Genomic DNA, 16,363 nt, shown 5'->3' with positions numbered 1-16,363 from the left:
CCCAGAAGAGGGTTTGAACTGTGAAGTGTTGAATTACTCAGTCCAGATCTGGGCAGTGTTTATAATGTTTACTTGCTCGTATCTATCTGAGCTTGTCTTGATGCCACAAGGAGACAAATTCCTGTATTCACTGTTTGAAATAATGATGCCTAAGTTTAGTCCAGAGTCTTTAAGAGTGAAATGACCATCTAATTAAGTTGCTGATGCAGAAAGTCAGTTAGTTTTTGACTTCAGTGTGTTTAAAAGCTATTATTTTTACAAACAGATGCACTTTGCACAGCATGCGGGATGCCCAATACCTTTGACTCACTGAGAATCCCAGTAGGCAATAGAAAACTTGTTGAGGGTACAATTGATTAATTTGTATTTTTATTTTCTCTTTGGAGACCCTGTTGCGCCCACTGACACAGTGGTGCCCTGAGCAGAGAGCCATATGGTCTATATTGGAAATCACAATATTCTTGTAGATCTTTTTAATAGCAGTTGCCAAATCTTTTCAGCATAATTCTAACAGTTTAACCCATCTAGGGCCTTTTAAATTTTTTATAGAATACATCAAACTTGCTGTTAGTAGACTGCAGAACATCAAAGCACTGGGAGTTTTCCAGATATTTATAAAATATTATGTGTTGATCTAAACCCTTTTAATAAAGTTACTGCTGTAGGTTTTGGTTTGATAACTTGCTGGAGAAAAAGCAGCCCAACAGCATGATGCTACCACCATCATCTACTAATATATGAATGCTGTTTTCAATGTTTAATAGCTTTACAATCCGAAAACGCTTTTCAGTAAAGGTCACATTTAGGGAGCTTTTTCCTGCCAATAGATAAATCCACCTTAGCTGATTATCTCCTTAGCTCCTATCAATGTAATATGTGTGACAATAGTCTACAGAGTATGTAAACCTTTTGCTAGGCATAGTCGTTTTTTCCGAGTTCTTTTTCCCATCCTGAGCATTATCCAGCAATACAGTTGTTATGCCTACACTGATATTTAAAGTGCTTAAAGCTAAAAAACATCTCTCTCTTTGCACTTTGACTGAACATCTCAGATTCTTTTTTTGTTAACATTCAACAGAAAAAATACAGTTTAGTAACCTCCTCTCCAGCATGTGTACTTCTCCCTCCCACAACATGACCTGGCATACGAGAGCAACTTGCAGCACGGTATTGCTCAGATGAAAGTTAAACAAGCCTAAGGATGATGGATCAGCTTGCACTTAAAGGTCAGATGAAGCAAGTGTGTGGAACTGACATGTAAATAAATGGTGCAGGGGAAAGAAGGAAAGGCTTCTGCAGCATTTTATGATTTCCTGATGGATTCCTGTAAATGTAGGGCACCTTAGCAGTCCAGGAAAATAACTGAAAAAGTGAATATGCAATGCTGGTTTCAAAAAGGAACAAAGGTTTTTTTGTGTGTGTATGTTTTGGCATATTACTTAAGAAGTAGGCTATAGGTTTTCTGAAGTGTTCTGGTTGACTTGTGCTGGATATGCAGCTGTGATTGTACATATACAGCGAAACAAGGGCGTAGGTGCTGGTCTTCCTGTTTGGCTTGAGTTCTCACAACTAAAAATCCTCCCAGTTACACAAGAAAACCACTTGACCCCAACCAACTTAGAGGGAACAGAAAGGTTGCGACCATATTATGTAAAGAAATCTCTCTCTTTCTCTCTCTTTGCTTCCTATTGAGGCTAACTGTTATGTTACACTTTAAAGGTAGGTCTTTGAGTGCATTGTAGGGCCCTGGAAGGCTTGTATCAAAGATGTGGATGGCCGCCTAGATGGGATCTGGATCCGTATGAATAAAAGTGGAAGCCTAGAGAAAATATAGTCAGTCTTCCCCTCTTCATATCCACCTGATTGCGTTGAGCTTTCTTGTTCCAGAGGCTTCATGCAGGACTTATATTTCACCTCATTCCAGATTGTGGACACAATAAAGCAGGCAAACTAATAATGAATGCCTGAGTCACTCATTCTAATGACGCCATACTGGAAAGAATGCAGAAAGAGGGCATTTAATGCCGCTGTTGCTAATTGTCCCCGAGGGTTGGTGGGATGGCAGAAATGGACGGGAGAGGGATCCCGTCAGATCTAACCAGTCTAAACCGCTCCTTTCTGGAGAGTGAAAAAGACAGAAGTGAGGTCACGGACAGGATGCATCTTGTTATTTTCCCTCATTTTACTTGGCTGCTGCTTCCCACTCACGTCAGACTCTTTTCTTTCACTGTCAAAAAGCCAGAAATAATCACATATTCTGAAACTTGGCCAGTATGTTCAGTTTTTTCCTTCTCAGCATCTTGTCTCCCAGAAAAGCAACCGTAAAGAGTAAATCAGGGCTAGACTGAACAGGCCAACCTGTTGCCTGATATTTTCTAACCTTCACTCGGCTCAAACCCTTTGCTCCATTTGACTACAGTTCTCTTTTTTCCTAGCCTCTACTATTAACCTGTTGTAACCCTTACTAACCTTTCTCGGGTTGCAGAAACTCTTGAATACAAACGGATTTTGGAAATTTAGAAGCACCATCGCAACACAGGAAACTCTATTCATCAAACCCAGACTTTTATGGTTCATGGCAATCTGCTAGCCAGCTTTAATATAGGGCATGAATACTGTAACTTTAACTCAGAATGTCAGCTACGTTTTATTCAGTGTCTGCCAAGTTTTGCTGTATTGTAACACTGAAATGAGGTTTCTTGGATGAAAAAAAGTAATTTATTACAAGCCTGATGCAACAAACCCATTGCTCCACAGTGGAGGCTGGTTACCAAACATGTTCTCCTGTTTCCCAGCCTTACACCTGGGTGAGGTGCATTGGTTGTTTACCTTTTTTTCTCAAGCAGTCAGTGTTGCACAGTTTAATGAAGCGTTTTCCCAGAAGTTCTGTGGGTGCTTGGAGCAACATGTCAGATGTGAGAGATTTCAACATAAATCCTGTTTAGTTTGACTTTAAAAACATCCACTGTTGCAATTTTGCAGGGGGAAAGTAGAAAGAACACTTGTGCCCATATAACTTTGTGATGTATAACTCATTTCAAGATGGGCTCCCCGCCTTATTACCAAATCTATTACAGTTTAAGGCATTGCATGACAGGAAAAGTCTTGTTTGGGAAACTCATGGGTTCTTAGATTGCACCTTCACCCCAATAATTTAAAGCTGTTTAAGGAACACATACATTTTATCAGAGTTGCCAAACTGTCAGCATCCTGTAACTGTAGGCGTCCTGTTGAAGCAACTTTTAAGTTCTAGAAAAAGATTCAAAAACTCATGCAATCAATAAGTTGCTGTTATTAGGTAGGAGGCTCTATGAGAAATGTAATTTGTGAGCCGAAATTAAAGCTGATATCATCAGCAGCTGCAGAGCGGCTGATCTTGCTTATCTATCTCATAAAATTGATTATTTTATATTCTGTATTAATACAAGTGTTTTTTTTGTTTTGTTTTTTTTAAGGCTGGATTGTGTGATACTTGACTTTTTATTGGCAAACATCACAACCTTCTATAAACTAATACATTTTGAAGTAAATTTTATATCTTAACATTTGTGTTGTTTTCACAATTTTTCTTTCAGACCGATCTTTCAATATCTCTTCATAGAACAGTATATGCCAAAGATGAAGGTTGGATGTACCTCTACAAATAGAAGCCTATAAATAACTTGGTTTTTGTTGTTTTTGTTTTTACTTAATAAAAAAATGTTTTTCTAAAAAATACAATGTAACTCTTTATTATACAGTTAAGCCCAAATTGTTCATAAGCCTCCAATGTTAGGGAATACCCTAGACATAGTCCTAACTAAATCTGAGAGAGAATCTGTGACAGGGCTGAATATTAAGGCGATGATAACAATGTTTGGGGATCATGACCAAAGATAAATAGTTAACATACTAGATAAAAGATGCAGAAGTCAGCATTTATAAGAAGACATTCTTTTTTAAGTGAAGGTTGTTCTCAAGGTCTTTACAAATAGTACATTTCTCCAATGATCTGTTTCAATTAAGCCTTATTTGTATTTCCAAGGTGAAAAATGGGCCTGAAAAGCTGAAAAAACATGCTGGGCTGACGATGATTTCATATGTTTCATTACTGGCTACAATGTCCTAAATGGTAAATGGTAAATGGCATGTACTTATATAGCGCCTTTATTCAAGTTAGGAGACTTGACCAAAGCGCTTTACACTACATTCATTCACCCATTCACACACACACTCACACACTGATGGTGGCAAGCTACATTGTAGCCACAGCTGCCCTGGGGCTCACTGACAGAGCTCAAAGACAAAAATGATATTGAAAAAGGTTGTTTTATATTTCCATTAAGAATGCACATTAAATGGAAGTCTACAGAAATGTTCAGTAAGAATAGTAGGACATAACATGCATGTATGTGTGTGTGTTCTCTTGTCTTGTGGGGCCCATTTTTTGGAAAAATAACACTTTGTGGGGACCAACTGCTCCTTGTGCAGCCTGATGCATGTACCCTAAGGAGCATTACTGTTTTTGGGTCCGGGGTCATGTTTAGGAGATTAGGTTGGACTGTAGAAATTAATGGAAGTCAATGGAATAATAAAATCCAGGGAGAATTAGATGGTCTAATGGTAGGCCGGAGTCAGACCTGCTCCACAAAAGAACCGTCTAGGTGCATTGTGTAGAGTTGGCTACTGTGGTTAAACAAGAGACAAAAAATACAAAGAAAGCAGAGAGGGATGAAAAGACTTGGGATTGTGGAAGAGACATCCAACAGAAAGAAAAACAGATGGTGCCAGCATCCGTTTCATTCTCAAATAAAGTCTGGGGATGCCAGTATTTGAACAACAAAAGGGTATAATTATCTCAGTATGTCCAAATACATGGTTTAGTTGGAAAATATTGACTGCCTTACTTTAACTAGGTGCACAAAGAGTTCAAGCTTTTAAAGAGAATTTCCATGGTTTCCTTCTCCTGTAAGATAATTATCCACTCATCGCATATCTCCTGAAAGCCTCTATGCTCATAAATTGCTATTTGCTTTAACTGTTAAGTATCTGATATGCAAAACTTCAGCTTTTCTTAAGTCTGCGAAAAGTAACTGGAAAGGTCAATGTGTCACTAAGGTCAGAAAATAACTCTGATACACCTGCTACTGAAAGCAGAACATGGGAAACCTCTCAGAGCCCTCCAGAAGCTTCCACTGAACCTGTTATGCAGATATCATGTAACCTGCTTTGTCACATTATAAACATAAACTTGTTGTGACTTGACATGATAGACTAATACAAATTGGGCATAATGATTTATGGAAGATAAATTACTTATTGTGTCTGTTTTTTTTTTTATTTCTCTGTATTGCGCACCCATGTGTTGTACAATCTCAGTATAACTACAGCTTATCTGTGAGAGCATCAGATGGAAAACCTTAGCTGACAGACATGAAGAACAGGTAGCTCACTAGACATGTCTATTCACCAGTGCAGCCAGTGAAAACATAACGACAGACTTGACTTAAAAAAACAAAACAAAAAACAATATGGTAGAAGCAAAGCCATTCCAGGAAAAATAATATAAGGTGTCGAGTTCTCAGTTTGGCACAGGGAATGTAGAAGACAAAGACAGCATTTAGAACAAGGTATTTTGTCTGGAAGAGATCAACTTTGAACAGTTTGACCAACACGTTAACTGTGGTTTAAAATTTACACTGCCTATCAACCCCAATACAGAATCCCAACAGTAATACAAGGTGGTGGCAGCATCATGGGGGGAAATGTTAAGGTTCCTCTTCCAGCAAGAATATAAAACTAGAGTTGTGCCAGAATGGAACAGTTTTCTATTTTAAATCTAATCTAGATGTTTTCAACATAGTACATCCTTTCTGTTCATAAAAGTGAACTTGTTGATCTATAGCAAAAAACTATAAAAAAAAAAAATAGATTGAGGTTTGTAGTTGTAATAACATTTGAAAATGTATAAGTGCCTTAATATTTTTACACAGCATTGTACTGATCCTTTGTATGTTATCATTTTCCTATTTTTATATTGTATATCATCTATATAAATGGTATCAGGAGGACTAGACTGAGTATTTGTGTTGGGTTGCATGTGAAGTAGTGTGTGTTGACAGGCTCTCATATTATCTAATTAGGCGCCACAGTCATGGTCTAGAAAGATAAGAAGGGGAGCACAGGCCATGGTTGCTCCACCCCACCACATCACCACCTCCTCTTTGCACACTTACGTCATCCCAACAACTGACAACTGGAATGTTTATTAAGAACTGTAAAGTTAAAAAATAAATACAATTACATTTCATAATTATGACAAGGATTGCTGTGACTGCAGATTCTATCCTTACTGCAGGATTTTTCCTCCTGGAGGATTTCTAAATGAATTAAAAACATGATATCTATGATTACTATATCTACAGTAAAATTTCATTTTAAAAAATCACAGCATTTTGTTTAGGTTTTGTTTAACTGAGTATTGTTTACAAAGCAGTCTTGTTTTTGTTTTGTTTTTTCCACATAGCCACTCCAGTAAGTCATGAGAATTCCCAGCATAGATTACCAAAAGCTGTTTCATAACTTATTAAATTGCAAGTCTTTTTTTTTTTTGCTTCTTTCATCACCCTGTGGTCATTTCATTGAAACAATAAAACATGTAAAATAAAAATAGCTTAAATCTTGGTCAACAGGGTTATGAAACACATTTCAAGCATTTCTTCTTTTTAATTTGAATATATTCTCAATGAGGCAATAAAATGTTAAAATTAGGATTTTTTTTTGCAATGATGGATTGTTTTAAAAGAAAGTTGCTATGAGAACCACAGGGGAGTCCTTCTACTCAAATTACATAACAAAATACCAGAGTCAGATCAGGTGCCCGGGAACACTGGTGCACTTTTGACGCAGTGGAAGTCCTTTTCTTTTGTCCTGCAATCTGATATCTGGCTGTCCTTAATGCCTCCCTTTGTGTTTGGACCTAGTTGGTTGTTTCTGCTCTAACACGGAGGGTTAACCAGGAAATACTGAGTTTTCAAGAAGTTACAGCCTTTTATACAGCCTTTGTAGTTGTGTGTGGATGTATTTAAATTCAAAGGTCTGGAAAAACACTGCCATTGGTTCTTGAATATAATTCTTAATCACTTCTCTGCACAATATGATCTTGAGGATTTGACCTCAGTGGCCAATATGCTTTACTTATAGATTTGCAATCCTCCTCTGATACATGTGTCAATGCTTAGGGAAAAAGAGCTTAGATGGATTTTATTGTTGCGCTGTGCCAGTGATGCCTGTGCATAAGGCAGGTATCCATGGTTGGACAATCTGAAGCAAATTATTAGAGGCCAATTTCAAATCATTTTTTTCGTTTAATTTTGCCAACATTTAAGAGCAAATCATAGCTCAAAATCTGGCAAATTTAATTATCAATGCAGAGGATATACATAAGAACATTTTAATTAAAAAATCTCTACATTTTTTTATTTAAATGTGTATTCATTACTGCAAAAATATTCAATAAAATTAAAAACTGTCATGGTTTAAGTATATGGAGATTACATAATAGTGGTAGCAGGGGATGAAATAGCAATTTATGAATTGGGAGTACACATTCTGAAAGATATCATTTTAACTAGGGTCCCTTTTAAAATCTTGATATTTGTTCCGGTGTGGATGTTTTTTGTCTTTTTTTTTAGAAAGATCTATCTAGTTTCAAATTATTCTAATATAGTGAGGAATCTCTTAAGGTGATCAAACTTTAGACAATTGATGCATCAGGTACAAATGATTAAAAACACAACAAACACACCTTGGTAAGGATGCAAAGCCACATAACAAAGGGGTCCAATTATGGGCTATCTGAAGCATATCATCACTCTATATATTTTGCTATCTTTTATATGTTAGAGCACATATTAAATGAATAATGTTTATTCCTTTGGTGACAATAACGTAATCAGCCTGCTATGCAATTACAACCGAAAATCAATATTTGAAGTGGAAGGAACATTTTCTTAGCCACAATAAAAAACTATCAAAACAAAGTGCATAAAAAGAAGGGAAAGGTGTCTAACAAGCACTTTAATACATCCCTAATGTTTGCAGTGTTGCCAGGAGCCACTGAACATGAAGCGACAGCAGTGTTAGAAAAAGGCTGCACGGCACAGATTGCACGAACTTGTGGTTCTGGGTGTGCCAGTCCATTTTGACACACTCACTCATGTCTGTCTGCACAACAGAATGATAATAATGGATTCCATTGTCGGTGTTCTTTTTGAGTGTTCAGGGAGTAAAATGTATGCATTCTGAAAGCTCCATCTTCTCTTAAAGATCCTTTGCCTCACAGACAGCAGACTGGATCGACCAGTGTCTGAGGTCCTCAAAATGATCACAAAAAGCTTGACACACTTCTAAACTGGTGCACAGTCTATGTGAGGTTGGCTCCAGGAATATTCTGGCAATGCACCAAGGACATACTATTCACAAAGACACAGCACAACAAGGCAATAAAACACCCATTAGAAAGTAATTATTGTTCATTCATTTTTAACCTGGTCCTCCAGTAACAAACAAGGTGCTTTAATGTGTTTCAGAGGCAGACAAATATGCCCTGAAGATTTAGTTTTTTATACTGAATGGAGTCCTTCTTTTTATTTTTATTTGATAACAAAAAACTTAGTAAACTAAGGTAAGAGGGAAAAAAAACTTTCATTTGTTTTCACATTGGCACTGTTGGATTTACACCACAAACATCAGGAGGTCTGCTTAGCTTAGCTTACTATCAACAGCATCCTATTTTTAGTTAGTCCGGACAATGTTTTGTCTAGTTATTTCTATCCCACTGTCTGACAGCCTGAGTCTTTCTGAACTCTCCATCCTGGTAGTGCACTTCATGCCCTTTATTTGTCAGAGCCATGAATGTATTGCTTTCACTCTGACATCAACGGCCTTATTGCTCTCTACAAGTGTGTTTCAGATATTGATACTTCAACAGCTTACTCTTACTCTAAAGGCACAAAGAATAAAGTGTAATAAAGAGAGAAACTGACCAGAATGTCCCTGCACACTCTTCCAGGCATCAACCCAAAAGCCAGGTGTCATTAAAGGCTCCAATTTAGACTTTAATGCCTCTGCCCAGAGTGTGACTTAATCTATTTTGTATTGGCTGAAGCTCCCTTTTATCCCAAGCCAATACCAAATACACAAGGAAAAGAGTAGATTTCTATATTTTTTGTAGGCTCTTTATCCTGGATCTCTTCAGGAACCTACATTTCACAGGACGGCCTTTGGGGGTGTGGGTTTAAATACTGAGATTACAGGATCGAATGAGAGCATTTAGAATTATATCAACTAAAAAGAAGTAGATTTTTTATGTTTTCAGGTAAGGTGGTGTTTTAAATATATGGTAAGATATGAAATAAATATTTTTAAGAATGTAGATCTCTATGATTTGCACATCTTAAAAATGGTAAGAAGTGTTTGTGCAATTCAGACGTATGCATCCAACTTATGTTTTTACTGTGCCTTTATGAGAATGCAGATCAAAATTTGATGACCGAACTCTGCAAGTTTTTGAGTAGAGGAAATACAGATATGAATACTTACTACCTAAAAAGCAACTTATCCAACCTGAACTTGATTGCAGGAACAGTTTTGCATTTAGCGTGTTATATCAGGTGCAAATTCATGCAAAAATGCATGTGGTCATTGTGGCCACAGAGGAGTCACTTGATACTATGACAGATAATGGACAGATTTCTGTAAACATACTGTATTTAGACTGAGAAATAAAAATGGTAGAATACGTTTAGAGGACAAAGACATCTGAGAAAGATTATACACCACTGCAGGCAATATTTATCTGGTTAAATCAAAACAAAAACAACATGACTGAATTTCAATGGTGTAGAATATTTATTTAAAAAAAAAAAGATTATTAAAAACCACTGGAGTATGAGGGAGTATAAGGATAGAGATTTTTGTTTTTAAATTTCAGAAATAAAGAGATACAAAGAGTTACGGGAATAATGTCGTACAATTACAAGAATAAAGTCGTAAAATTACTAGAATAAAGTCCTGATATTACGAGAATAAACTACTTTTATAATGAGAATAAAGTTGTATTTTATGACAACTCTTACAAGAAGCACTTTTTTCCCTAAAATGAGGAATGTCGAGCATCATGTGAAGTTATAATTTGGCATCGGTTTGACAATTAAGGAAATATTAAGTCTTTTAGCACACCAGCATCATATTGGGTAGTATGTCAAAGTGGACTCAGGTTGCTGTTTGCTGGCGCTGGTTGGCCGTCATATGCTGGTCGGAGCTTGAATCTCTCTCTATGAAACAGGTTGATGTATGATATCTTCCTTCTCGTTATTTTTCAACTTTATTCTCGTAATACTATGACTTTATTATCAAAATAATCTCTAGCCTGACCCTAATACTTCGTCGTACTGGAGAACTTGTAGCAAGAGGGATTCCCCCCCCCCCTTCTATGTTCTTTTATTGGAAGCCTGGTTACTTATTCTGACCGTAGCTCCTTTTCTGTCAGAGCGGGTTGGTTTAGTGATTGATATCTAATCTTTGAGATTTAAATGTTGAAATTTTTTTGCTTATGTAAAGTGTACTAGAAATAGGACAAATCATTTCATCATTATTGTTTTGTACATAATTACTCTTATCATTAAAACTCCATGGTATAAAACTTTTTTATCATCAATCTCAAACTGCCTGCAGCACAAATAATTTGCTCCTTTAAATAGGGCGTACCAAACCTTGTTACCACATCTTTTGCACAATATTTTTTTTTCAAAGAAATTTAGCTATCTTTATTTTGATTCTTATTTGACATATTTTTTAAGCATTAAAAAATATATAAACATTAAGATTGTATGTTTTCAAGAAATTTCCAGGTGCCATTTCTGCGGTCCATGAGAGACATCACTACCAACTTTAATGGGACAACACTGACAATACTTTTCATCTTTGTTTTACAGGTAATAAATGTTCTTTTGTGGTTTGTTTTTCATAAGAAAGCTCAGATCAAAATATGTAATTAGGAAACTTTTATGGCTAATAATGATGTTTGGCATATATCATCCTTTCATGTGTGTACTGCAAGGATATTTAATAACAGTTTTGGGAACAGCCTCCCGGGTACTGTATTGTGCAGTGTCTTTGCAGGATTTAAGATTACATCGCCCTTGCACAAGAATGTCTTTGTAATATTGGAAAAGGGACAGCGTTGCTCCAATCTGTGGGTCTGTTTCAGCGTGCAACACATCTAAGATGGTTTGGATAAGCGTATGTGCTTTCCTGAAAATGTATTTTGGATTATGTAATAATGTTCTAGAAAGAGCAATGGTGATCTTTTTTAGTTGTCGCACATTGTGAACTGTAGAAGCACTGTGAGCACAGTAATCAGATTCCTTTTAATTGCTTGTTATTAATGTAGAGGCCTAATTATGAGGATGACAAGAAAAGCATCCACAATGCATAAACAATGAGTAAATCAAGTGCACAGTCTGGCATGGATTTTCCATATGTCAGTTTCACCATCCAAGCAAATTATAGAGCCCCCTTAAAGCTGATGGAGTCACAGTCAAGTCAGTTTTCACTAATAAGAGACACATTTTCAGTTGTGCCTTGTGTTTAAACTAACTCAATGGGTCACTGCCTGGGCACACCTTTGATTAAGAAGGTATTTACAGCCTTCTCCTGCATATTTGCTGTGATTTGATAGCAATAGGGAAGCCTTGTTGACTGATGATTGCAATATAATTTCATTGAAGATTAGACGCACTTCAGTTCAAAAATTAAAACTGATTGCTACATGTGAACTGATACGATAGATGACCCATGACATTCCACTTCCTCCACATGTTTTGGCACCCCTGATAAAGACATATGGAAATGCTTGGAAAGTCTTAAAAAAAACAAATCTTTACTCACAACAGTACAATCTCCCACTGAAACATCTCTGTTAGTGCACTCTTTAGATTATCTTTAACCTTTTCTTCACTATGCATGCTGGAAAGATAAACTGGTTCTAGCCCTGACTTGTTTATCACAGTTGTTGCAGCTGTTTAGCTTTTCAATTAATGGTCTGACGGTGGTCACAGCCATGTCCTTACTTGAAAAGATTACCTAACATCTGGTTTATTTGAATGGCATGTTTGTTTTTTTCGCATTTCATAGATTTGCTAAGAAAAAAGTACTTAAAATGTATATTTATTCTAATTTAAAAGTAAGTGATTCCAAAGATAAGCACATATTAGTTAAAAAACCTGGAATATAGATAACAAAGTTTTCTATATACTATACTGTTATTGCGGTGTCACTACTTGTGGGGTCTTTTTTGAGGGTGGGATTCTTTTAATTTGATTCTTTTAATCTGATCAGCTCTTCACTTCTCTGTGAGATGGTTAGGTTAGGCTCTGAAATTAAAGGACCAAGCAATAAACTTAAAGGTATAGTGGAGGATTTTCATAAATTTGAATAGAGCTGCCCTCTCCACTTGCAAATGCACAACTCTCTAACCGCTCCCGAGAGGGAACGCCAATTAAACGAGCCAATTTCTTCTTGTGCACGCTCTGTTTAAAAGCTTCTGTTTGCATCGCTCATACAAGCTTACTTTCCAAAAGAAGATTTGCAATTTTTCCATTATCTTAAACTCACCACCGGTAAATGAAATGGGACTACGACATAGGAAGGCCTTATGTAAAAATATAAACAGAAGGATTGACAATTAGGAGGACCGCTTATTCTGATGATCCACCCAGAAAAAAGAACATCCTCCACTATACCTTTAAGTTTAAGCAGTGAACAGTTTCCTGTTCAATTAAGTTTTAATCTCTGATTGAGCAAACAGAAATGGTAACATAACAACTAAAATTCAGACCCAACCAGACATGATGACTCTCCTAAACCATCTTCTGCTTTTCTGAGTAATTTTAAATACAAAAGACACATTGTTTGTGAGAGAAAACACTCCCTTAAAATTACAGCCATTTAACACAACTTTTTTATCAGGAGACCAAATCCAGTAGATTAAAGTTATATTTTATCCTTTTATAAAATATGCAGCAGAATGCCCACACTGTTCTAACAGCTGGTTGTTATTTCAACCCATCACTCCCAAACGTTCTCACACATTGTTGAGGTTTTCACTCCTTGCAGCCATAAAATTTGAGACATGAACCTAAAATTCTTTATACCTTCGCATTACTTAACGTGGTGATGACAACGTTGTTGTCCTTTTGTGTATGGATTCTGTGAAAGGGAGTAAATTGTGGTGAGCACATATGGGAGGATTTTTATGAAATAACATTTTGATGCTGTGTGGGAGTTTTCCCTCCTTTGTGTTTTGACTGTTTACTGGCTGCTTAATAAATACTTAAGGTCTCATGATCGATCTCTACGTCATTGCTGGATGTGTTTGAAACCCTGCAACTTGTCACATGACGGCACTTTTGTGACCGCTAATTAGGCAAAATGGTGCACAATCCATGTCCAATCTTGCTTTTTTTGTTTCTCTCAAATGTATTGTATTGTTGTATTTAGGTTTTCCAACCAGAATTACCCAGAGCTGATATTTAGGTGTAAACTGATGAACAACTTTTACTATCATTACTACTGACTCCATCAGCAATAGTAAATAAGGATGACAGCTGCCAGAGACTAAGAGCAACTGTAAAAGTAATGCTTGTAAAGCCCAATCGGGTGAGCAGTACAATGAATGGCTTTATGTCCTCTGTACATTCTGTACTCATGCAATATAGATCATGACCCAAAGAGATAAGAATAGCACAACAGTATACAAGAAAGTAAAGGTTTGTTAAAGTTTAACTTGATTGGATAATCTGCCACCATCATGGCTCTAAGCCAGAGAACACAACTGATAAGGTTTTCAAATATACAATTGAATGAAAGTAATCACATTTTCCAGAGTGTACCCAAAAGGTATTCAGGACAGGTATCTGTATAGATATTTTAATCTTAATATTCATGCCAAAAAAATTAAGGTTTAAAAACCATCTTGATATGATAAAAAGCAATGCTTTTACAATTGTGTTCGTCCATTTTTTATTTGTAATAACTCTTTAATTGATGGTTGTTATATTAGTTATATGGACAGCAATATTAGCCTTTCGTCTCACAGTTAAACACTGACAGTTAACATGTATTGATAAAAGTCACCTCCATTGGGCATAATCTAATGCAACTTAGCTTTTCCGAGAGGCATCAGAATGGAGACTTAGAAACTGAGTGAACCAAGAGAAATGTACGCAAAAATAAAAGAATATATGGGATATTTTAAAAGGGGTAAACAAAGGTAGATACAGATGTCAAGAACATTCCTAAGATATCCTCTGATAGCCACAATAAATCAATAAAATATTTATTGCACTGTACAATTTTTTAATCTAATATATTTGTGTTTCTCAAATGCTGTTTTGTCTGAATGGTATTCTCGCATTTATCCAGCTCATATATAGAAATTACATCAGTCCAATCTTAACTTTGGGAATGGAACACTGAAAACAGAGGCACATTAGACCAAATAAACATAAAGCTTTATGGTTGAGGAAAAACACACTTTAACATTTCAGGAGGATTAGTAGGAAATTGTCCTCAAAAACTAAGTAATGTATATATAAACATAGCTAGGGTCTGAGGGGGAAATTTTACACTTTTAATTGATGTTAAGTCCAAAATTATCTTAATAAATTTATGGTATAAACTGCTTTCTAACATAAACCTTTTTTTCTCATTGTCCCCAGTAAAGATTGCAACAAACCATCTATATATATTGGTGTGCAAACTATATAGATTGTAGGTAACCCTGGGAAGTTCAGAAGTTAGGTGTGTTTGTTTTGTTTTTATTTCTATGTGCATGTATAATCGCACACAAAAAATTAAGCATACTGAAGGAATTTTGTTTAAAAACAAAAAAAGTAAAGCTTTTCTTTTTATTCCTTTTAGATTACAAGTAAAATGTGTTCCATAAATCTGGACAAAATGTAGTTTTATATCTATTTTGATTTCATTTCATGCACATACAGTATCAACAGGTTACTTCTGCAGGGTTTCTAATGAATTATCTAAAGCACCTCAAATAAATCAATAACAGTACGGATAAAAACTTTATACTGTTTAAAAAAAAATCTAAGATTAGGTTGCTGATTTATTGGTAAGGTTTTTTTTTATTATTTTTTTTATCATAACAGAAGATGAAACATACCTGTGAAAGAAGAGTAAAATGGACAACATAGTCTGGTCAATGCTGCTGTTACAGATTCCCTCATTGAGCAGAAAGCAGGGGTCCCTCACCACCGACTCCAGGGAGTCCTGCCTCATGATGTTGTTCAGCTTGTCAGTGTTTAGGTTCTGGTACATCAGCTGGTTGCGGAGCAGGCGGAAATGGTTCACACTGGGGCTGGTAGGGCTTGGTGGCAGAGCCCCTGCATGGCCATGTCCCTGAGACAAGGAGTCATCACAGCCGTTGGCCAGATCCAGGCAACAGCTGCAGCAGTCCAGACCTATGGAGGAGCGGCAGTCTTCATCTGACATCTTGGTAGGCAGGTGAGAAAAAGAGGAGGCAGGTGCAGGAATGACAGAGATGGATTTTTAGGACAAAGTGGAAGAAGATCAGGAATGCTCTAGTTTGTCATCCTGGGATTCAGGTCCTCCTCAGAAGCACCTTCAAGCTGTGCCACTCTGCTGCTTCTGTCCTTGAGTTTCCACTTTTCTATGTTAAAGTTATTTTGCTTCACTGTTTTACTGAAGTGACAGGAACACAGAGCACAATGCAAACAGTCTCAGCTGGAGTCCTCTTGTAAGCAAAACCCAGAAGCTGCTTGCTGCTTATCATAGTTTTCCTTGAACTTTTTTTTTTTTTTTTGCTTCCTTGGGTTGGCGTCCCAGAGACACAGAGGAGGGAATGAAAGGGGAGGGATGCAGACAGAAAGGGTGTGAAAAAAGCCATGTGATTGGCTAAAAGCACCACTGTTTGCAGAAACGGGTCCCTCCTTCTTTCTCCCTCAGCTAATCAGGATGAGGAGCAGAGGCAGACAGGGAGGTTACCTTTGCAGTGCATGCTGAAAACATGTGCAACTGCCCAAGCTCCACCTTGCTGTGTTGACAGCACAAGGGTTGGCTGCAGGAGGAAGTTTTGCAGCAACTCTAAACTGTGATAAGATGTGCTAATTTGTGAAAATGAAAACGCACAGGGCTTGCCTCTGCTAAGTTGGCACATTTGATTTAAAGGTCAGGTTGTGGTAATGACTATATATGGTCCGGTCCGTTACAAAGATATTCTCCCTGCACTTTCTTTCATTTTTTTTCTTTTGCAATCACAAAACTTGTTTACCTGAAACCATTT

At 36.7% G+C, this 16,363-nt stretch overlaps 1 protein-coding gene across 1 annotated transcript in view; it reads right to left on the bottom strand.

Annotated features, from left to right (window-relative positions):
• Positions 1–15,835, bottom strand: part of LOC107090995 (TSC22 domain family protein 3-like) — a 37,109-nt gene extending 21,274 nt beyond the window's left edge. Inside the window, exon 1 of the mRNA XM_015384680.1 lies at positions 15,224–15,835. Within this exon, the coding sequence (XP_015240166.1) occupies positions 15,224–15,552 (329 nt within the window). The 5' untranslated portion in view covers positions 15,553–15,835. The remainder of the gene's footprint in view (positions 1–15,223) is intronic.
• Between the last annotated feature and the right edge of the window lie 528 nt (positions 15,836–16,363).

The sequence above is a fragment of the Cyprinodon variegatus genome, unplaced genomic scaffold (assembly GCF_000732505.1).
Source record: "Cyprinodon variegatus isolate N-32 unplaced genomic scaffold, C_variegatus-1.0 Scaffold319, whole genome shotgun sequence".
Classification (NCBI taxonomy): domain Eukaryota; kingdom Metazoa; phylum Chordata; class Actinopteri; order Cyprinodontiformes; family Cyprinodontidae; genus Cyprinodon; species Cyprinodon variegatus.
The sequence above is the reverse complement of the archived record's forward strand: the minus strand, read 5'-3'. Positions and strand labels throughout refer to the sequence as shown.